Consider the following 24832-nt stretch of genomic DNA (forward strand, 5'->3'; position numbering starts at 1 on the left):
ATAAAATAAATATTCAATAATTCAAAAAAAAGAAAAATGGGGCTGGCTAGTTTAGGCTACCTAGATGGGCTGGGCCAGCCAATCCGCACGAGTTACATAGAAGAAGGTCCGCGAGAGTTGCGGGCTGGGCTTGGGCCGTTTGGGCCATCTGCGAGCTTGTTCGCGGGCTTGTCTGCATGGGCGGTAAAGTGGGAATCTCGAGCTACGGGTTGCACGCGGGGCATGCGATCTTGGGTTTGCGCACATGCAGAGGGCTATTTGCATGTTGCTTAGGCCTTCCGCGCATGCGGCGCGTGGTGCGTGCAGGCTGTTCTGTCCGAACACTCTTTTGCTACTTCATGCGTGCGAGTTATCCACCTGCATGGGTGGATCACCATGTTTGTTACTCACGTGCCAAAGGTAGTTTACACATGCTGCATGTGTCTTCCATCTTCGCGTTGGGCTTTGGTCCTCCCTTTGTGCCTCGTCATTGATCGTGTTGCTTACCCAATCTTGGATGAGTAAATTAAAAATTCCTTAAAGCTTGCAGGCCCGATTTTGAGTAATCGGGCCTATGGTCAACTGGGCTTGTTTCCCCATTGGGCCTAATTCGCCAAGGACTTCAAAGTCCTGCACATTCTCTTCTTTTATCGAGATATCCTTCGTGATGGCTTTCGCTTCATCCCCTGCTTCTTTAGAAAGATTCTTCCTCGAATCTTCACCTACATTAAAAGGCGATAGATCAAACACATTAAAAATAAAGAACACTTCATACTCACCTGGTAGGTCAATCTTTTAGGTGTTGTCGTTGACACACTCCAGAACTTGGAATAGTCTGTCTCCTCGAGGATCCAACTTAGATTTCCGCTGTATAGGGAACCTTTCCTTCCTTAGGTGAACCCATACCAAGTCTCCTGGTTGAAAAAAAAAAGGCACTTCTATCCCTTGTTAGCATTACGGGCATAGGCTTCATTCTATTTTTGTATATGTTGCTGAGTCTTCTCATGTATGGCCTTAATGAGTTCGGCGCGCTATTGTCCGCTTGTACTTTTTACTTCCTGCACATGAACAAGGGTTAGATGCAATAGAGTCAAAGGATTAAAATCGTATACTACCTCAAACGGTGACATTCTGGTAGAAGTATGAATACTTTGGTTGTAGGAAAACTCGATCATAGGCAGACAGTCTTCCTAGGTCTTCAAGTTGCGGCCTACCACAGCCCTTAGAAGTGATCTTAGGGTCCTATTTATCACCTCGGTTTGCCCATTAGTTTGGGGGTGATAGGTAGTGGAGAACAACAACATGGTTCCCAGCTTTCCCCACAACACTCTTCAAAAGTGGCTGAGGAACTTAACGTCCTTGTCACTCACAATAGTTTTATGTAGCACCCGGAAAGGAGGAGGAAAAAAAAAAAGAAGGGCCACGTCAGCAGCCACATCAGCAGGCCTGGTCAGCAGTCCCGGCCAACCGGGGCCTGCCATGTGGCAAGACCACGTCACTCCGAAAAGTAGCCACGTTGGCGATCCGCGTGGGTGAAATCCGACGGCCCAGATCAATCGCGCGATCGGACGGCCCAGATTCGATCGCACAGACGGCCCAGATTCAATCAAAAACAAACGGCCCAGATTAAAACGAAATGGACGGCTGAGATCAAAAGGCAAGGGGTTATAAATAGAACCCCCACACCAGACCACAAACCCTAGCCGCCTGCCGCTCGCCGGAGACGACGAACCAGAGGCCGACCGCCGCCACCCGCCGCCGCACCGGGGAAATTTTCGACCGCCGATCGAGGTAAATTTCATACCCCCGACTCATTTTTCCACGCTGATTCCTCCTGTGGCCAAATCAAAGCCGAAATCCCGGCCAAACGGCCGGAATACGCGGCCGAAGACCAACGGCGCCGCCGCGCCCCCTCTCGATTTTTGCCTCCGACGAGGCCCTTCCCGGCCTCCGTTTGATGCAATTTTTATATCACCGTGATCACCATTCTTTTCTCTACAGGTTGACGGGAGCCGAATCACCAAAACACGAACTTCGCCGGAGAGCCGCCGCACCCGAGAGCGCCGCCACCGGTAAGCTCCGTTTTTCCGTGATTTTTTGGCCCCCCGAGGGCCCTAGGGTTGTTTTCTCACAGGAACCGATGCGAGTGTGGCCGAATTCGGCCAAAAATGGCCGAAAATAGCCAACCCGAGGCGACTCGCCGCCGCCAGCGGCGGCGCCGTAGCCGGAGCACGGTGGAGCCGCCGTGCCGGAGTTGCGATTTGGGTCGAAAGAGGCCCTGGGCCTAATTTGGGTTTTTTTTTGGAACACGTGCAGGTACCAGTAGTGCGTTTCAGTTCCCCGAAGAAAATTCAGGGAAAATTAGGAACAGCCTGCAAGCGCACTGTGAAGCCGTGTTCGGACCCCGAAACGAGTAAGGACCCCTCACCCTATTTCCTATCACGGTATTAAAGTTCAAAATGATAAAACGGTATTTCTTAAATTAACGAATGTGTGAAATTGCTTAAGGTGGCTAATGGAGCCCGAGTCTAGTGTGATTGGTGATTTACTGTTACTTGGCCTGTTTACAGCTTTAAATGCAAAATGAGGTTTGATGTGTTCATTTTACAGATTTGTGCGCATATACTACGTTTTTATTAATTATGGGTTGAATGACTGAAAAACTGATACTGTATGTTGTCTGTTTGGCATGAATTACGATTTGCCTGTTTAAATGTGAATTGATGATGCTGACTGAGGAAAAGGAAAATGAAAGATTGTGTAGACTGATAATTGTATTATGGGGGTCAGCCTGACTAGATATCCTGGGAGATGGTGGACGGACCGGGTCCGTAGGGAACCCTACCGGGATTGTGGTCTCACATGCCGGACGGGGTATGGAGATCTTATGGTTTTGGTGCCCATACCGGACGGGGTATGGGGACGGCCCGTTTCACCCTCATACCGGATGGGGTATTGAGGTTTATGGTTTTGGTGCCCATACCGGACGGGGTATGGGGACGGCCCTAAAAACTGATTGTGAATGTTAAAGGTTAACGGGTAGCAGGACCCCTATGGACCCCCACGGATACTAGTAGGCTGGTAAATGAGAAAAAATATATGTTGTATAATGATTGAATTACAAGAGGCATGATAAGTGTTATGTTTTACAGCTCATATTATTCCATGATTATGAAAATGTTATTGTTTTTCTTATATTGTTTTCATAAATTCCACCGAGGTAAGTGGATGGTAAAGGTTTTCATGTTAATAAACGAGTTTGTTGAAAATTATGCTCCATTGGTCTTTTTGTGTTTTCTACCCACCTTTACCTCCGTGACGGTGAGATATCGTGATGTTCTTACTGGGCTAGTGTAGCTCACTCCTTATTTAACCATTTCAGATCAGGAAGACATGGTTCCCGAGCCCGTTCCGCAGGAGGACGACGAAGGGGATGCCTAGAGACTCTGCAGTCATGCTCATAGCTTTGTTTTCGAGTTTCTCTTTTAGTTAGTTTAACCTTTTATAATTTAAGTACGTTTTTGGTTTTCGTGTAAGGGATGTTAACTGAAATTTTGATCTCGCTTCCGCATTTGATATATTTAAATACTCATTTCATTTTAATACTTCTGGGGCCGTTACAGTTGGTATCAGAGCCGCGTTTCCTCGGACCCATCCCTTACACTATAGTCCTTTAAAGAAATACTCACCGATTGGTCGTTACTCAACCATTCCTTGTAAATGCAGGTACACAGAAATGAGGAGAGGAAGCCCCCACTAAACCGAGCGGCCCAAGATAATTCGCTTCGGGAGGATTTGGACAGATTATATGAGATGGTGGAAGCTCTCGTAGCTGCCCAGCGAAGGCAAGAGGAGAGAAGGGAGTTACCCGGACCTCCTCCGCTAGCGCAGGTTGAGCCCCCGCTACAGCAGGCTGATCCCGAGCCACCCCGGCAGGAGCCTATTCCTCCACAGTACCACCCGGCACCACAGCCGCGGTACGACCCGGTACCACAGCCACAGTACCAACAGGTGCCGCCACAGCACATTCCAGTGCCCCCACCACATCAGCAGGCGCCACCACAGGGTCCCCCAGTTCACCCTCAGCCGGTCCCAGTCCCTCTACCTCGGGACCCCACTCCCTCCTTGATCGACCCCGGCTTCATAGAGAGGTACAGGAGACTGAACCCTTCTACTTTTTCAGGGGGATCCTCTTTCGAAGAGGCCCAATACTGGCTGGCAGAGACTGAGAGAGCCTTTAAGACCTTGGGGGTAATTCCTGAGCAGAGAGCTGCCATTGCCTCCTACATGCTGGTAGGGGAAGCGGTACGCTGGTGGGAGCTCAAGCGGGCCACCCTGCCTGTACCAGTTACTTGGGAGCAGTTCCTAGCGGCTTTCCATGCGGAGTATCTCCCTAAACACATCCAACATTTAAAGGAAATGGAATTTGCTCAATTGGTCCAGGGTAATATGACAGTGTCGGAGTATGCCCGTAAGTTCCTGGAGCTGGGCCGACATGCCCCGGAGACATTGTTGGATGAGGGCCGAAAGGCCAGGAAATTCCAGTGGGGCCTCCGCCCGGCGATCAGACAGCACTTGTTGGTGATGGAGCTCGAGACATATTCGGCAGTCCTGGCAAAGGCGCAGATCATAGAAAGGAGCTTCGACACCCGCCCTCAGCTAGCGGGAAGTTCCCGACCTTCAGCCCCGCTCCGCAGGCCAGCGCCTACCATGCCTGTCCAACCCAGTAAGAGACCCAGGCCTGCCGTTCAGGGCCCTCCTCAGGCTATGGGGGCAGCACGTGGGAAGATCCGCCAGTACTGCGGCAGGGATCATGGGGACCGACCCTGCTACCGCCTCAACAACACCTGTCGCATATGCGGCAGTGCCCAGCACTATGCGAGGGAGTGCCCTAGGAACCAGAATCAAGGGAGGCCTCCAATCTAGGGCAGAGTTTACAACCTTACCCAGAAGGATGCCGACGCAGACCCGGACGTGGTACATGGTATGTATACTATCTCTGGTCACATTGCTCATATTTTGTTTGATACTGGTGCATCACATTCCTTTATTTCACATGTTCTTGCTTCCAAAATTTGTGTATCACCTGATAGACTTGATTCATTATTATTTGTATCCACCGCTGGGGGGGAGACATTGCTAGGAGAGGTTGTCTACAGGGCATGTGCCGTGGAGATAGCAGATAGGAAATTGAGGGTAGACCTGATAGGGTTAGACACAGGGGATTTTGATGTAATCCTAGGAATGGATTGGCTAGCGGCGTATCACGCCACCATAGACTGCTTTAATAAAAAGATTGTATTTAATCCTCCCAACGAGGAGCCATTTACAAGTTAATAAAATTATTCGGTACTGATTCTCCCTAATGACAAATTCTTTTCTTCTTAATTCCCAGTGCGTTGATATTGTATTTTCCCTAACTAGGTAAACCCAAGAAGGAAGTTTGTATCCAAGAGATTCCAGTAGTCCGAGACTTTCCAGACGTATTCCCGGATGAACTGCCCGGTCTACCAGGGGACAGAGAGGTCGAGTTCACCATAGACTTACAGCCAGGAACCCAACCCATCTCGGTAGCTCCTTACCGAATGAGCCGCATCGAGATAGAGGAGCTAAGGAAACAAATCACTGAGCTACAAAACAGTGGCTTCATTAGACACAGCATTTCCCCATGGGGTGCCGGGGTTACTTTTGCAAAGAAAGGGGATGGAACGTTGAGGCTGTGTATTGATTATAGAATGATAAACAAGGTAACAATTAAAAACAAGTACCCTCTTCCCCGGATTGATGACCTTTTTGATCAGTTGCAGGGTGCACAGGTCTTTTCTAAAATAGATCTACGATCAGGTTACCATCAGGTAAAAGTGAGAGCAGAAGACATCCCCAAGACGGCATTCCGAACCAGGTACGGACACTATGAGTTCCTGGTTATGCCGTTTGGGCTAACCAACGCCCCGACCATCTTTATGGATCTAATGAACAGAATCTTCAGAGAGTTTTTGGATAAATTTGTCATCGTGTTCATCGATGATATCTTAGTCTACTCAAAGAGTAGAGAAGAACATGTTCATCATCTTGCCCAAGTCCTCCAGGTACTCAGGGAAAAGAAGTTGTATGCAAAGTTGAGCAAGTGTGGATTTTGGCTCGAGCAAACCGCCTTCCTAGGACATGTTATATTGAAGGAAGGGGTGTCGGTGAACCTCGAAAAGGTTGAAGCGGTACTTGGTTGGGAAAGGCTGACAACAGTTAAGGAAATTCGCAGTTTCCTAGGGATGGCTGGTTATTACCGCCAGTTTGTCGAAGGGTTCTCCAGTCTAGCGGCCCCTCTAACCCGACTCACAAAGAAGAATGCAAAGTTTGATTGGAATGAGAACTGCGAAAGGAGTTTTTCAGAATTGAAGAAGCGACTGACTACTGCACCCATGCTGGCTCTACCGAGTGGATCAGGAGGGTATACAGTTTATAGTGATGCCTCCTATCTGGGCCTGGGTTGTGTCCTGATGCAGCATGGAAAGGTTATAGCATATGGGTCTAGACAGCTAAAGAATCATGAGAAGAACTATCTTACCTATGACTTGGAGCTTGCCGCAATCATACACGCCTTGAAAATCTGGCGCCATTATTTGTATGGAGAGACCTTTCAGATCTACACCGATCATAAGAGCTTGAAGCACATCTTCACTCAGAATGATCTCAACATGCGTCAGAGAAGGTGGATGGAACTCCTCAAGGACTATGATTGTGACATCCTATACCATCCAGGTAAGGGCAATGTAGTAGCCGATGCCCTCAGCAGGAAGAGTGCAGGCACCCTAGCCCATCTGATGGTTTCAGAATGCAGGTCCATTGGGGCTACGCAGCAGGTTCGACTGCGAGATCTGAAGAGGGCCACATGTTTGAGCCACCTAGCAGTCCAACCCGAGTTAATCCAAAGAATAAAGGAAGCCCAGTCAATCGACCCCGCCCTAGTAACCCGCAAGAAGGATGCAGGACAGGGAGTGAACTCAGAATTTCAGATCTCTGCCGACGGATTGATTCGTTTCAAGGACAGAATGTGTGTCCCAGACGACAGTGAATTAAAAAGAGACATCATGACAGAGTCCCATAGTTCAAGGTTCGCCATGCATCCAGGAAGTACAAAAATGTACCAAACTATGCGACCCCGATTCTGGTGGAATGGGATGAAGAGAGATATAGCCGACTTTGTATCTAAGTGCTTGGTATGTCAGCAGGTCAAAGCAGAACATCAACGCCCAGGGGGGTTGCTTCAGCCTTTACCGATTCCAGAGTGGAAGTGGGAACACATCACCATGGACTTCGTATCGGGACTACCCAAGGCACGATCGGGACACGATGCCATATGGGTAATTGTTGACCGACTCACTAAGTCTTCCCACTTCCTGGCCATCAGAATGACTGATTCTTTGGACAAGTTGGCAAGAATGTATGTCCGGGAAATAATCAGACTGCATGAAGTCCCAATAACAGTGGTATCCGACAGGGATCCCAGATTCACTTCTCGATTTTGGAATAGTTTCCAGCAAGCTATGGGAACAAAGTTGTCCCTTAGTACTGCCTTCCACCCCCAAACCGATGGACAATCAGAGAGGACAATCCGTACGCTGGAGGATATGCTCCGAGCTTGTGTCCTTGACTCCGGAGGCCATTGGGACGACCATCTACCCCTGATAGAGTTTGCCTACAACAACAGTTACCAAGCAAGCATCGGCATGGCCCCATACGAGGCGTTATACGGGCGTCCGTGCAGGTCACCGATTTGTTGGGAGGAAGTGGGCGATAGAAGATTGTTTGGCCCGGATTTGGTGGAAGAAACCACGTCCAAGATAGTTAAGATCAAGAAGAACATCCAGACAGCTCAGAGTAGGCAGAAGAGCTATGCTGATACCTGGAGGAGAGACCTGGCCTTTGAGAAAGGTGACCGGGTGTTTCTTAAAGTCACCCCCTTCAAGGGAATTAGTAGGTTCGGCAGGAGGGGAAAATTAAACCCCAGATACATTGGACCCTTTGAAATCTTAGACAAGATTGGTACCACTGCCTACAGACTTGCACTGCTCCCTAAGCTCTCCCGGGTTCACAATGTGTTTCATGTATCTATGCTGCGCAAGTACAATCCGGACCCTTCTCATGTCGTGGCTCATGAACCGCTTTCACTCCGAGAGGACTTGTCTTATGAAGAAGTCCCGGTCAGTATCACGGACCGAGAAAGCAGAATAATCTGCAACCGGGAAATATCATTTGTAAAAGTCTTGTGGCAGAACCACACGCCTAGGGAGGCGACTTGGGAACTGGAATCAGAATTTACGGCCAAATATCCTCATCTGTTTGATCAAGAGTAATGAGGCAAATTTGGGGACCAAATTTCTTTATGGGGGGGAGAGTTGTAGCACCCGGAAAGGAGGAGGGAAAAAAAAAAAAAAAAAAAAAAAGGGCCACGTCAGCAGCCATGTCAGCAGGCCCGGTCAGCAGTCCCGGCCAACCGGGGCCTGCCACGTGGCAAGACCACGTCACTCCGAAAAGTAGCCACGTTGGCGATCCGCGTGGGTGAAATCCGACGGCCCAGATCAATCGCGCGATCGGACGGTCCAGATTAAAACGAAATGGACGGCTGAGATCAAAAGGCAAGGGGTTATAAATAGAACCCCCACACCAGACCACAAACCCTAGCCGCCTGCCGCTCGCCGGAGACGACGAACCAGAGGCCAACAGCCGCCACCCGCCGCCGCACCGGGGAAATTTCTGACCGCCGATCGAGGTAAATTTCATACCCCCGACTCGTTTTTCCACGCTGATTCCTCCTGTGGCCAAATCAAAGCCGAAATCCTGGCCAAACGGCTGAAATAGGCGGCCGAAGACCAGTGGCTCCGCCGCGCCCCCTCTCGGTTTTTGCCTCCGACGAGGCCCTTCCCGACCTCCGTTTGATGCAATTTTTATATCACCGTGATCACCATTCTTTTCTCTACAGGTTGACCGGAGCCGAATCACCAAAACACGAACTTCACCGGAGAGCCGCCGCACCCGAGAGCGCCGCCACCGGTAAGCTCTGTTTTTCCGTGATTTTTTGGCCCCCCGAGGGCCCTAGGGTTGTTTTCTCACAGGAACCGATGCGAGTGTGGCCGAATTCGGCCGAAAACGGCCGAAAACAGCCAACCCGAGGTGACTCGTCGCCACCAGCGGCGGCGCTGTCGCCGGAGCACGGCGGAGCCGCCGTGCCGGAGTTGCGATTTGGGTCGAAAGAGGCCCTGGGCCTAATTTGGGTTTTTTTTTGGAATACATGCAGGTACCAGTAGTGCGTTTCAGTTCCCCGAGGAAAATTCAGGGAAAATTAGGAACAGCCTGCAAGCGCACTGTGAAGCCGTGTTCGGACCCCGAAACGAATAAGGACCCCTCACCCTATTTCCTATCACGGTATTAAAGTTCAAAATGATAAAACGGTATTTCTTGAATTAACGAATGTGTGAAATTGCTTAAGGTGGCTAATGGAGCCCGAGTCTAGTGTGATTGGTGATTTACTGTTATTTGGCCTGTTTACAGCTTTAAATGCAAAATGAGGTTTGATGTGTTCATTTTACAGATTTGTGCGCATATACTACGTTTTTATTAATTATGGGTTGAATGACTGAAAAACTGATACTGTATGTTGTCTTTTGGCATGAATTACGATTTGCCTGTTTAAATGTGAATTGATGATGCTGACTGAGGAAAAGGAAAATGAAAGATTGTGTAGACTGATAATTGTATTATGGGGGTCAGCCTGACTAGATATCCTGGGAGATGGTGGACAGACCGGGTCCGTAGGGAACCCTACCGGGATTGTGGTCTCACATGCCGAACGGGGTATGGAGATCTTATGGTTTTGGTGCCCATACCGGACGGGGTATGGGGACGGCCCGTTTCACCCTCAGACCGGACGGGGTATTGAGGTTTATGGTTTTGACGCCCATACCGGACGGGGTATGGGGACGGCCCTGGAAACTGATTGTGAATGTTAAAGGTTAACGGGTAGCGGGACCCCTATGGACCCCCACGGATACTAGTAGGCTGGTAAATGAGAAAAAAGATATGTTGTATAATGATTGAATTACAAGAGGCGTGATAAGTGTTATGTTTTATAGCTCATATTATTCCATGATTATGAAAATGTATTGTTTTTCTTATATTGTTTTCATAAATTCCACCGAGGTAAGTGGATGGTAAAGGTTTTCATGTTAATAAACGAGTTTGTTGAAAATTATGCTCCATTGGTCTTTTTGTATTTTCTACCCACCTTTACCTCCGTGACGGTGAGATATCGTGATGTTCTTACTGGGCTAGTGTAGCTCACTCCTTATTTAACCATTTCAGATCAGGAAGACATGGTTCCCGAGCCCGTTCCGCAGGAGGACGACGAAGGGGATGCCTATAGACTCTGCAGTCATGCTCATAGCTTTGTTTTCGAGTTTCTCTTTTAGTTAGTTTAACCTTTTATAATTTAAGTACGTTTTTGGTTTTCGTGTAAGGGATGTTAACTGAAATTTTGATCTCGCTTCCGCATTTGATATATTTAAATACTCATTTCATTTTAATACTTCCGGGGCCGTTACATTTTAGGTATACCATGAAGTTTGACGGCGTCCCTAAAGAACATATTGGCAATATTTATGGCATTATTTGCTTTGTGGCATGCAATAAAATGGCTCATCTTGCTAAAACGATCTACCATAACAAATACATTATCATGACCTCTCTTTATCCTAGGCACCCCTAGTACAAAGTCCATAAAGATATCTACCCATGAGGTAGTGGGTACAAGTAGCAGGGTGTACAAACCATGAGGCATCACTCTAGATTTGGCTTGCCTACAAGTGATACACTTGCTACATATACACTCAACAATCCCTCTTTATATTTGGTCAATAAAAATGCTCTTGTAATATGTCTAGGGTTTTTGCTACCCCAAAAATATCCCATGAGTTCCCCACTATGTGCTTCTTGCATTAATAGCTCTCTAATAGAACAACTTGGTATACAAAGTTTGTTTTCCCTTAGGAGTAATCCATTGATTTAGTGATATTTTGGGAAAGCACAGTGCTCCCTAGCTTGGTAGACAGAAGAAAAATCTTTGTCATTGACGTACATCTCTTTTATGTGCTCAAACCCTAAGAATTTGGAGCTTAAAGTGGAGAGGAGCACATACCTTCGAGATAACGCATCCGTAATGATGTTGTCTTTCCTTTGCTTATACTTGATCATATAGGGGAACATTTCTATGAACTCTACCCACTTACTGTATAAGTGGTTGAGCTTACTTTGGCCCTTCAAATGCTTAAAGAACTCGTGATCAGTGTATATTACAAATTTCTTTGGCAGTAAATAGTGTTGCCACACTTCCAAGGATCGTACCAAGGCATATAGCTCCTTATCGTAGGTCGAGTAATTAACCAGTGCGTCACTAAGTTTCTCACTGAAGTAAGCTATTGGGCGCCCTTCTTGTATCAGGATGGCTCTTATACCTATTCCTAAAGCATCACATTCAAGCTCAAAGATTTTTTTTAAGTCAGGTAAAACAAGTATAGGGGCAAAGCATAATTTTTCCTTTAATAAGGTAAAGGTGGATTCTTGCTTGTCAATACATATGAATTTGACATCCTCTTTAACCAACTCGTTTAAGGGTGTTGCGATGGAACTGAAGTCTTTGATAAACCTGCGATAGAAACTAACTAACCCATGAAAACTTCTCACCTCACTCGCAGTAATCAGTGTGGGCCACTCTTTAATGGCTTTTATCTTCTCTTCATCAACCTCAATACCATGGGCACTTACCACGAATCCTAGGAAGATTAGTTTATTGCTACAGAAGGTATATTTCTTCGCATTAGCATATAATCGTTCCCTTTGTAGAACCTCAAGAACAGAACCTAAAAAATGACGTAGGACATGGTTCATAAGTCTCATGAAGGTACTAAAGGCATTCAAAAGGTCGAAAGGCATTACGCGCCATTCATAAAGGTCGTACTTAGTTTTAAAGGTTTTTTTCCACTCGTCTCTGAGGTTCATCCTAATTTGGTGCGCCCACTTTTGAGATTGATTTTAATGAAGATAGCTGCCCCACTAAGTTCATCTAGCATGTCATCTAACTGGGGAATATGGTGTTTATATTTTACAATAATTTTATTGACTGCCCAGCAGTCGACACACATTCTTTAAGAATCGTCCTTTTTGGGTACTAACAGGACAGGTACAGCACAGAGGCTCAAACTTTCCCTAACATACCCCGTAGTCAGTAGCTCTTCTACTTGGCCCAGGAGTTCTTTAGTTTCTTCTAGATTACTCCTATAGGCAGGGCGATTAGGAATGGTGGCTCTGGGGACAAAATCAATTTGATGTTCAATTCCCCATAATGGTGGAAGTCTGTTTAGGATTTCCTATGGTAGGACATCTTTGAATTCTTGGAGGAAGGAAGCTATATCCCGAGGTAGGGCTGATTTTAGGTCAAATTGATCTAGGTAGACTTCCTTATACTGCAATACTACGAGGGTTTTTCTCTCATAAACTATTTGTCTCATCTGTTATCCCCTAATGTAAAGACTCACTTTCTCGTTTTCTTTCTATCGGGTCTTTACTGGGCTAGGTTTACTCATTTTCAGGGACTCTTGACCTCTTTTCTCCCTTTCTCTCCCCAAGTATTCCTCGAAAGCCCTTTTGACCTTCACTTGATCCTCGTACACCTTTTGGGGTGAGAGGGGTATGAAGATATGTGTGAGGTTGTCCTTCCACAAAGAATAATTATTGGCTCGACCATATTGTTGGACTCGTCTATCAAATTGCCAAGGTCGGCCAAGTATCACATGGCTAGCGTGCATAGGAACAACATCACAACAAATTTCATCTTTATACTTACCGATGGAGAATGGTATCATGAACTGCTGGGTTATATTTAGTTTGCTGCTCTCATTCAACCACTACAACTGATAGGGGGTTGGGATGGGTAGGGCATGCTAGTCCCAATCTTTCCACAAACAGGGTGTTTACCACATTGGTGCAGCTTCCTCCATCGATGGTCATACTATATACCTTACCATTGACCAGGCAGCAAGTGTGGAATATATTCTCCCATTGTTCATGGTCCCCGTCCTTGACGTGCAAGTTGAGGCTCCTCCATAGAATAAGGTTACTGTTCTAATTAGGAGTTTCTCCGACGAGCTGAAACATGTTGAAGTGCCTGCAAAAAGACTTTAGTGAAGATAAAAACTCTCTCTTACCTTCGTTTGTGTTTACCTCAGAATACCTTGATTGACAGCTTCTTCTATCGAGTTGAGTATTCGGAATCAGAATCATTTGAATCAAGTATGCACATTAGTTCTTATGACATAGCAAGGACCCTTGAAGGATTCTGATTTCTACTGAAGCTCAGAAACAAGCACAAAAAAAAGAAATGATGTGCTCTTTGTGTGTTAAGTAACTAGTAACAATTAGTCACTTAACTATACAACGGAACAATCGTAAAATAAAGACCATAGAAACATAGATCACAAAGAATGACAATTCGGACTAATGCGTAGGGATCTAATCAAATCCTGATGGATATAATCGGTAGGTGTATCTTCCTATACTACACCAATATTTGTTGGCTACGCTCAACAACCGGCCAAGTTTTTTAATGCAACGTTGATGCAGATTACAGAAATGCAATTAAAAATTCAATATGGATAGTGTGCGGAATGAAATCAAAAGTTTTTGCTCACACCAGTTAAGCAATGTACTTTGCCTTCAATTTCTCAAAGGATTTCTTGTCACCAATTAGGTGACTATTCTGCTTTTGTGATGCAAAATGCAAAAAATATGCCAATTGCCTTATGGTGACAGTAGGGTATTTTTGTCTTTTTTATATATAATTTTTTTTTGAATGATAACATGAACTACTTGAATTGAAGGGATATATATGAATTCAAGCATAATGCAATACGAAAAAATCAAAAATTAATTTGAATTTTTAATGAACAGAATGCTAAAGCAAATAAAGATATATTTGGGTTTCCAAGAGCCAGAGCTATGATACCAGATGACACGGGAGGGTATGGAGAGCCAAAGCAAAGCCCTCGTTCTAGTGCCACAAGCCCGCGGATAGCCCAAACGGCCCAAGCCCAGCCCGCTTGTCATGGACCATACCTTGTCTTATAGGATAATAACTGGAGCATACTTCCTTATATCATATAGACTCGAGTTAAGTAAAATAACTTAATTTTATTAATTATAAAAGAGTCGCAGAAGTGTTACTTCCCTTAAATATAAAACATAAACATATGTACGACTCTCTAAATTTCCTTATTTACATTGCTAAACAAAAAATACGAAACAATAACCTTAATATCAGAGTCTAGGCTTTAGAAATTTCTTTCGTATCACTGCTCACTCTGTAGCGGTATCTTTAGTATCTGCAGGATGATAGGGAGGTGAGATAAAATATCTCAATAAATAATATTATGAAATCACAGCATAGTATATGTAATGTATAGTTTCTTTACACACAACAAAACATATATCATATATTTTTTTCAAAATAGATACGAATCAGAAGATAAAAGCACAAATCAGAAAACAAATTCATGTTGTATATTTTATCACTATTATAGAAGATCAATCAGTTACCATACATTATGCGTAGGCATAGATGTTTATCACTGGTTCCCCATGTACCCGAACACGGAACAGCATACATGAGTACCTTGAAACACTGCTATCCCCTGAACACAAAACGGTTAGGGCATGCAGATCAGACTGTTTTTTCATACACCCAAACACGGAACGGTTATGTACGGCCAGATTGAAGCCTAACATAATGCAGGTACTTTCAAAATATCTTCTTTCCATAATGAGTGATGCACACATATCAAAATTACATTTCAAATATAAAGCAAAATAATACTTACATCAAAGTAAAACTTTAACAAATACTTCTTTAGAAAATATGGAAGACAAATTAAACACGTACATATTTTTATACTGAAAATACATAAAATATTTTAAAACTACGTAGGCTATGAATGTATAATATCCACTTAGCTTAGGTCCTTAATAGTCATAGTCTTAATTTCGGTAGGGGTCTGACTTTATTTATGACTTTTTTCTCTAAAAAAATTTTGAAAGCACTTGCATTATGCTACGTTTCAATCTAGTCGTACATAATTATTCTATGTTCGGGTGTATTGGCGAAGTGATAAGTGCGTACCCATACATAACCGTTTCGTGTTCGGGCGTATGGGAAAACAATGTAATTTTCACGCCCTAACCGTTCCATGTTTGGGGGGTAACAGTATTTCATGGTACTCATGTATGTCGTTTCATATTCAAGCATATGGGGAACCAGTGATAAGCATTTGTGTCTACGCATAATATATGGTAACTGATTGATATTTCATAATGATGATGAAGTATACAACATAAATCTATTTTCTAATTTGTGCTTTCGTCTTCCGATTCGTATCTGTTTTAGAAAACATATATAATATATATTTTGTTGTGTGTAAAGAAACTACATATTGCATGTACTACGCTGTGATTTCATAACATAGTTTATTAATATATTTTATCTCACTCCCCTATCACCCTTCATATACGAAAGATACCACTTCAGAGTGAGCGGTGATATGAAGAAAATTTCTGAAGCCTAGACTCTGATGTTAAGGTTACTATTTCGTACTTTTTGTTTAGCAATGCAATGAAATTTAGAGTCTCGTACATATGTTTATATTTTATATTTAAGGGATGTAATCCTTCTGTGACTCTTTTATTATTAATAAAGTTAAGTTATTTAACTCGAGTCTATATAATTTAAGAAAGTATGCTCCAGTTATTTCTCTATAAGACAGGGTGTGGTCTGAGACGTCACTACTCTTGCGTGCCTTCTCCTGCGCAACCCACGCAGACCGGCCAACCCGGCCCATCTAGGTAGCCCAAACTGGCCAGCCTCCTTTTCTCCTTTTTAGATTATTTAATATTTATTTTATTATTTTAAAATTTTGTTAGAAAGGCTTGGGACCCACTTTTCAAAATATCCATATTTTAAAATTAATTTCCACATGTGTTTAAAATGGATTTCACATGAGATAAATATGGATTTATTTTAATTAATATTTTAATATAACTCTATCCCTTAAGATTATTTAATTAATTTATTTGTGATAGAATAATTATTTTTATTATGTTTTTATCCTAGATTAGGATATAATTTTATCTAGGCTGTTATTTTATTAATTATCTCAAGATTTTGTACTCATTTAAATTACCCGAGAAATGGTATAAATAGACCTTTGCCCCTAGGATGTAAACACATTTTTTGAGAATGAATTTTGAGAAAATTCTTGAGAGTTTCAGCTTTTCTTCTTTTAGCACTTTTGCTAAAATTAGCTTTTTTAAGTTTTTCAAGAAGTAGGGTCTTTAGAAGTCTTGTTGAGCCAAGGAACGGGAATTAATTTATCGGTAAGTCTGTGAGGTTTTTCCTTTCCTTGTTTTATTTTCCTAGTCCTTATTTTTACTTGTCTTTTAGGATTGTAGATTCAATAAGGGATGGGTTTAGTTATAGGTGGTTATTGTTTCGGTATTGCATAGGTTAGTGGGTTTCAGGAGTAGATTCGATCCTCCCCATACCCTCCCACGTTATAATACTTTGTTGAAATATGAGAAGAATAAGTAAGAGAGACTAATTGAGAAACTCAAGCTTTGATTTATGGTTGATGCTAAAAGCCTTGAAGTATATGAGTATTTATAAGTACTAATACAACTCTTAAAATTCTAAATACATGAATGATAATTATGAACCATAATCACCTAGGGAAACTCAAAAGACATATTGAATTCTAATTCATAAACTATAATCTATAAAAATCAAAAGACACATTTATATCCTTAACTCCTTAATTAAGTCTTTTTAATTATTATTTTTAACTTTTTAAAAGACAAAGAGTCTTCTTTGTAAATTATTATTTCTAACAATATCCTCCATCAGCACATATGAAACAGACATCATCATGTGCATCTAATGTAACGGCCCCGGAAATTTGAAATGAAACATGTGTATTAAAAAGGTCAAATGCGGAAGCGAAATAAAATTTTTGATTAAACATCTCTTACACTAAAACCAAAAACGTGCTCAAAGTATAAAAGAACAAACTAACTAAAAGAGAAACTCGAAAATAAAAGCTATAAATATGACAACGGAGTCTTCAGGCGTCCCCTTCGCTGTCTTCCTGCGGAACGGGCTCGGGAACAATGTCTTCTTGATCTGAAATGATTAAATAAGGAATGAGCTACACCAGCCCAGTAAAGACATCACACTATCTCACAGTCACGGAGGTAAAGGTGGGTAGAAAATGCAAAAGACCAATGGAGCATAGTTTACAACAAATTCTTTTATCAATAATAAAATCCTTGCTATCCACTTACCTCGGTGAAATTCATAAAACAATATACGAAAGCAATAACATTATCATCATCAAGAAATCATAGGAACTGTATAACATAATACTTATCACGTCTTTTGCATCTCAATCATGACACAACATATTTTTCCTTATTTACCAGCCTACTAGTATCCATGGGGATCCATAGGGGTCCCGCTACCCGTGAACCTTTAATACTTGTAATCAGATTCCAGGGTCATTCCCATACCCCATCCGGTATGGGCGCCAAAACTATAAACCTCAATACCCCATCCGGTATGAGGGTGAAACGGGCCGTCCCCATACCCCGTCCGGTATGGGCGCCAAAATACATAAGGTCTCCATACCCCGTCCGGTATGAGAGACCACAATCCCGGTAGGGTTCCCTACGGACCCAGTCCGTCCACCATCTCCCAGAATATCTAGTCAGACTGACCACATTATACAATTATCAAATTACATAACCTTTCATTCCCCTGTTCCTCAGTCAGCATCATCAAATCACACACAAACAAGCAACCAGTAATTCATGCCAAACAAGTCAACATACAACATCGGGTTCTCAGTCATTCAACCCATAATCAATAAAACAATAGTTTATGCACACGAAACTATGAAATGAGAACATCAGACATCATACTGCATTTAAAACTGTAAAATAGAACAAACAACAACTGACCGACAAACACACCAGACTCGGGCTCCATTAGCGACCTTAAACAATTTCACACATCTATTGATTCATGAAATACCGTTTTATCATTTATTGAACTTTAATACTGTGATAGGAAAAAGGGTGAGGAATCCTTACTTGTTTCGGGGTCCGAATACGGCTCTACAGTGCGCCTACAGGCTGTCCCTAATTTTCCCTGAATTCTTCCCGGGGAACTGAAACGCACTACTGGTACCTGCACGTGTCCCAAAAAATTCCAAATTAGACCCAGGGCCCCTTTCGGCCAATATCGCAATTCTGGCACGGCGGCTCCGCCGTGCTCCGGCGACGGTGCCGCCGCTTGCGTTGGCGATTCGGCCACACTTGCATCGGTCCCTGCGATAAAACAACCCTAGGGCCCTCAGGGGGCCAAAAAATTACGAAAAACCGAAGCTTACCGGCGGCGGCTCTCCGGCAAGGTTTGTGTTTTGGTGATTTGGCTCCGATCAACCTATAGAGAAAAGAATGGTGATCACGGTCATATAAAAATTGTATCAAACGGAGGCCGGGAAGGACCTCATTGGAGGCAAAAACCGAGGAGGGGCGCGGCGGCGGTGTTGGGTTTCGGCCGTGTTTTCCAGCCGTTTGGCCGGGATTTTGGCTCCGATTTGGCCACAGGAGAACTCAGTGTGGAAAAACGAGTCGGGGTATGAAATTTACCTCGATCGGCGGTCGAAAAACTCCCCGGTGCGGCGGCGGGTGGCGGCAGCCGGCTTCTCTGGCGTCTGGTTCGTCTTCTCCAGCGAGGGCAGGCAGCTAGGGTTTTTGTGGTCAAGTGTGGGGGTTCTATTTATACCCTTTTGCCTTTTGATCACAATCGTCCATTTTGATTAAATCTGGGTCGTCCGTGCGCGATTGAATCTGGGCCGTCCGTGCGCGTGCATCTGGGCCGTCCGTGCGCTTGCATCTGGGTCGTCCGTGCGCACGCTTAATCTGGGCCGTCCGTGCGCGCGGGGACGCATCTGGGCCGTCCGATCGCGCGCACGAGGATCGCCCACGTGGCCCGTTCCCGGGTCGACGTGGTCTTGCCACGCGGCAGGTCCTGGTTGGCCAGGGCTGCTGACTGGGCCGCTGACGTGGCTGTTGACGTGCGCTGACGGGGCACAATTTTTTTAAATTACGTTTTGACCCCCGGTTTTCGATTTTCTTTTCAAAAATACCCCCAGAATCCTAATTTTCACCCCTTTTTTCCAAAATCAATTTCAATTAAATCCAAATAATATTTTTACCTAATTTTACAATTATTGTTATTTTTATTTTTATTAACTTAAATAAATAAAATAAATAAAAATAAAATTAATAATAATAATAATAAAATTCAAAATTTATTGGGCATTACATCTGAGGCCTGCGATTGAGGCCCAACATACTTGAACTCGTGAGGAATCAACTCTTTGTCTTTATTCCCGACTTGACTCTGTAAATACCAGAGGAAAAAACATGTTCCTGATAAGTAAACATTACCATAAGTCATCTTGTTCTCACCTCCTGCATGAGCTTCAAACTTCTATACTAGAACAACATCATAAAGTATACCTTCCCTCTTTATCTTACCTCCAATAATTTCCTGATCATGAATTCCACTCATGCACCACACCACTTCATTCTGTTTGACAACTTTCATATCTTTCATTCATGAGAGAATTGCTATTTCACTTGTAAGCTCAATGTTCGTGTTGTTGTTTAATGGGCTGTACCATCTCTGCATAACTCTAGAGAATACTTTGCCTTCTAGGCCAACTGTTGCACATTCCACCTACCCTTATTAGTACAGGCTTATCAGAATTCTCTACTTCCATATCGGTTATTTCAACTCCATTTCTTGGCCGCGATCTTTGTCTTATTCTTCTAGGTCTGCTACTATCATAGTCAAGATCAAAATCACTGCTGTAATCAGTTTCCTCCCCGTCATCATCAGAGAATGGCCATTGATTGTTATTAAGAGCTCTAATGTTGTCCTTGTTCCTCGAACAATAGTTCAAGTTGAACATTGTTGTCATGATTGAAGAAGCTTTTGAGAACTATTTTTGGTAAATAGGATCTTGCTTGAAATTGAGAGTTGCAGAGATAAAAATGTAAATCGACTGAAGGGTATTAACTATCTTTCCTTCTTGAATGAAGAAAAAGGAACAAATCAAGTGACCATTCTCATCAAACCCATTCTAATTAATTTCTTTCCATTCTCATTTTCATAATGATTTTGTATTCTTGATTGTAACTGAGATTTAGTTATATAATTTTCCGCGAACAAATCTGGTAGAAAAATTACTTGAATTTTAAAAGAGGCAAAAACACACCTAGCAATTTAGTTTTATTCATTGAGGTGTACTTCAACTATAAAATTATAGAAATCTTTTACAAAGTTATCTAAAAATTGTTTATCTATAAGAGTTGTATATTTTCTTACTGTTAAAGTATGTGTAAATTTGTTTAACAAATTCTATAAATAAAACTTAATTATTTTAAAAATAGAGCCTAAATATCAATAAAATAAAATTTAAATAAAATGTAACAAAATAAGCCTTGGTTTTAAATAAATATTAAGGAAGAATAATTTTTTAAACAATAATCAACAAATCATTATATAATTGAAAGAAATTTTTTGAAAATTTTTTATTGAAATAAATCATTATACAAATAACAACGTAAGTAATTTTTTAAATAATAATAATAATAATAACAAAGTATATCTTTTTTCAGAAGACGAGGAGCACAAAGTGTAACACCCAAAATTTTCCTTTATTTTATTTTATTTTTATTTTTATAATTTTTATTACAATTTTGTTTAATTTTATTCTATTTTAATATTTAATTTATAAGGTTTTAATTTAATTTAATTTAATTTAATAGAAATAAAAATAATAATAATAATAAAATAGGGTAAAATTATTTTTGAGATTTAATTGAAATTGATTTTGGAAAAAAGGGGTAAAATTTTGAATTCTGGCGATGTTATGAAAAAAAAAATACAAAAACGGGGGTCAAAACATAATTTAGAATAATAGTGCCACGTCAGCAGCCCCGGCCAACCAGGACACGCCATGTGGCAGGGACGCTAACGCGGGAAGTCACGCGGGACGGAGACACGTGGGCGATCCGCGTGCGCGCGATCGGACGGCCCAAATCCGTTCCCGCGCGCACGGATGGTCCAGATCAAAAGCGCACATGGATGACCCAGATCTCACGCGTGCGGACGGCCCAGATTTGATCACGCACGGACGGCACAGATCGCATCGCAATTGACGGCCCAGATTCATTTCTAATTTTATCGCGATTGGACGGCCCAAATTAAATCATGATGGACGGCTCAGATTAAAAGGAAAATGTTATAAATAATCGCATCCACACCCAACTCCAAACCCTAGCCGCCAGAACCCTCGCCGGAGAAGACGACCTAACCACTGGAGGAACCGGCCGCCGCCACCTGCCGCCGCCACCTGTCGCCGCACCGGAGGATTTTTCAGCCGCCAAACGAGGTAAAATTTCTCCCGTTGGCTCGTTTTTTGATGTTGAACCTCCCTGTTGCCAAATCAGAGCCAAACCACCGGCCGATTGGTCGAAAAAAACGGCCGAAGTCCACCAGCACTGCAGCGGATTTCCTCAGTTTTTGCCTCCGATGAGGCCCTTCCCGGTTCCTGTTCGATGTAATTTTTATACCACTGTGACCATCATCCTTTTCTCTACATGTTGACCAGAGCAAAACACCAAATCAAAACTCGCACAGGAGGAGCCGCCGTACCCGAGAGCTTCGCCTCCGATAAGTCTCGATTTTCTGAAATTTTTTGGCCCACCGAGGGCCCTAGGGGTGTTTTATCACAGGAACCAATGCAAGTTTGGCCGAATACAGCCGAAAATGGCCGGAAACGGCCAACCCGAGGCAGATTGCAGTCGTGGCGGCGGCGCCGACGCCGAAGCACAGCGGAGCCGCCGTGCTGGAATTTCGAAATTGGCCAAAAGGGCCGTGGGTCTGATTTGGGATTTTTTGGGGACATGTGCAGGTACCGAAAATGTGTTTCAGTTTCCAGAGAAAAATTCAGGGAATCTAGGGACTGCCCATAGTGTAGTGAGAACCCGATTTCAGACTCTGAAACAAGTAAGGATCTCTCACTCTATTTCCTATCACAGCATTAAAGCTTAATAAATGATAAAATGGTATTTAATGAATTAATAGATATGTATAATTAATTAAGATTGCTAATGGGGCCTGTACCTGATGTATTTGTCGGTCTATTCTTGTTTGATTTATTTTACAATTTTAAATGCATTATGGTATCTGATCTATTTATTTTCTGGTTTTGAATGCATGAATCATGGTTTCATTTAATCTATTATGGTTTGAATTATTGTGAACCCGATGTTGTATTGCCTTGTTTGGTGTACGTTACTGGTTTACGTATTCATGTTGATTGGGTAATTGAGACTAAGAAAAATAAGGATGGTATGTGAATTTATGAACGGATAAGTTGACAGTCTCACTAGATATTCTGGGAGATGGTGGACGGACCGGGTCCATAGAAGACCCTACCGGGAACGTGGTCTCTCATATCGAACGGGTAATGGAGAATTTATGTGTTTTGGCGCCTATACCGGACGGGGTATTGAGGTTTATGATTTTGGCACCCATACCGGACGGGATATGGGAACGGCCTGGAATTAAGTTATTAATGTGAATTGTTCACATGTAGCGGGGACCCCCTACGGATCCCCATGGATACTAGTAGGCTGATAAAAGAGGAAATTTGTTGCTTGATGATTGAAATATAAAAGTATGATATGTGTTATGTTACAGAGTGTGCATGATCTTATGATGTTTATGATGTTATTGTTTCTCATAAATTGTTTTCATGAATCTCACTTAGGTAAGTGGCTAGTAAAGGTTTTTATTATTGATAAATGAGTTTGTTATAAATTATGCTCCATTGGTCGTTTTTATTTTCTACCAACCTTTACTTCTGTGACAGTGAGATAGTGTGATGTCTTTACTAGGCTAGTGTAGCTCATTCCTTACTTAACCATTTCATATCAGAAGGACTTGGTTCCCGAGCCTGTTCTGCAGGAAGACGGCGAGTAGAAGCCAAGGAATTTATTAGTTTTCCTTATAGCATTCTTTCATAGTATTTTCTTTAAGTTAATTGATTCTTTCATACGTTTAATTCTTTTTGGTTATTGTGTAAGGGATGTTAATTATAATCTATTTTATTTCGCTTCCGCACTCAGAATAAATATATATATTTTCTTTTAATTTCCGGGGCCGTTACACAAAGTGTGTGAATGGCAGCACTTATGCCGTCAAATAAAAATATATATTATTTAATAATTTGAATATTTTCTCTACTCATATAAAATTTCAGTTATAAAAATAAAAATAACTATTAATAAAAATTAAAAATAATAATAACATATGAGAATATACATAGACTCACATACATATGTATTATAAATCCACAAACAGATGCTTGAAAAAATATACATTGACTCACAAAAGTTCCTTATATTAAATATTTCATGCTTGAAAAGAGAGAGAGAAAATGTAAATTCTTAATAAGCTTGTAACACCCAAATTTATTTCAATATAATTTGAATTAAATTGTAGAAATAATTTTGTAGCTTATTATTATTATTATTATTTTAATTTAATGTAAAAATGGAGTAAAATTGATGGAGGATTAAATTGAAAATAATTTTAGGAAAAATGGATGAAAAATTAGGTTATGATGGTATTTTTGAAAGAAAAATCAGAAACCGGGTGTCAAAACACAATTTAAAGAAAATTTACCACGTCAGACGCCTGGTCAGCAGTTCCGACCAACCAGAACACGCCACGTGGCAGAGATGCTGATGCGAGAGGCCACGTAGGCAATCCGTGTGACTGCGATCGAACGATTGAGGTCCGTTCCTACGCGCATGGATGGCCTAGATGCGCTCCCTTGCAAACGCGATCAAACGGTCAGATCAAATGCGATCGGACGGCTCAGAGTGAATCGCAATGGACAGCCCAGATTGGATCGCGATGAACAGTCCAGATTCACTCCCTATTTAATCGCGATCGGACGGTCCAGATCAAACATGATAGACGGCCCAAATCAAAAGTGGATGGATATAAATAACCCCAATCTGCACCAAACCCTAACCTAGCCGCCAAAACCCCTCACTGGAGAAGATTGGCCAATTAACCAAAAAATATCGGCGAAGCTCGACGGCGCCGCCGCAGAGAATTTCACAAAATGCCTCCGATGAGACCCTTCCTGATTCTCATTTGGTATAATTTTTTCACCATTGTAATCACTGTTCTTTTTTCTACACATTGACCAGAGCAAAACACCCAACTGCAACATGAGTCCGAGGAGCCGCCGCTGGTGAGTTTCAGTTTTATGTATTTTTTTTTGCCAACCGAGGCCCCTAATTGTGTTTTCTTGCAGGGATTGATGCAAAATTGGCTGAATTCGGCCAAAAACGGCCGAAAACAGCCAGCCCAAGGTGGACCGCCGTCGCAAGCAGTGGCGTCGTCGCCGGAGCACGGCAGAGCCACCATGTCAGATTTTTAAAATTGGCTGAGTGGGCCCTGAGACTGATTTTAGATTTATTTAGAATATTTGTAGGTACTATTAGTGCATTTCAGTTCCCGAAAAAAAAAAATTCAAGGATCCTAGGGATCGTCTGTAAGCGCAATAAACAGTTTACCTTTTCGGACATCAAATCGAGTAGGGAT

At 42.7% G+C, this 24832-nt stretch overlaps 1 protein-coding gene across 1 annotated transcript; it reads left to right on the top strand.

Moving 5' to 3' along the window:
• Positions 1 to 3176: 3176 nt before the first annotated feature.
• LOC148266241 (uncharacterized) lies at positions 3177 to 5720 on the top strand. The gene is made up of 2 exons (XM_088217696.1): positions 3177 to 4963; positions 5404 to 5720. Exon 1 carries the CDS (start codon positions 3700 to 3702, stop codon positions 4903 to 4905), a length of 1206 nt encoding a protein of 401 aa, XP_088073822.1. The 5' UTR covers positions 3177 to 3699; the 3' UTR covers positions 4906 to 4963; positions 5404 to 5720.
• Positions 5721 to 24832: the final 19112 nt, after the last annotated feature.

This window comes from Carica papaya, chromosome 4 (genome assembly GCF_054855325.1).
Source record: "Carica papaya isolate Zhongbai chromosome 4, ASM5485532v1, whole genome shotgun sequence".
NCBI classification, from domain to species: domain Eukaryota; kingdom Viridiplantae; phylum Streptophyta; class Magnoliopsida; order Brassicales; family Caricaceae; genus Carica; species Carica papaya.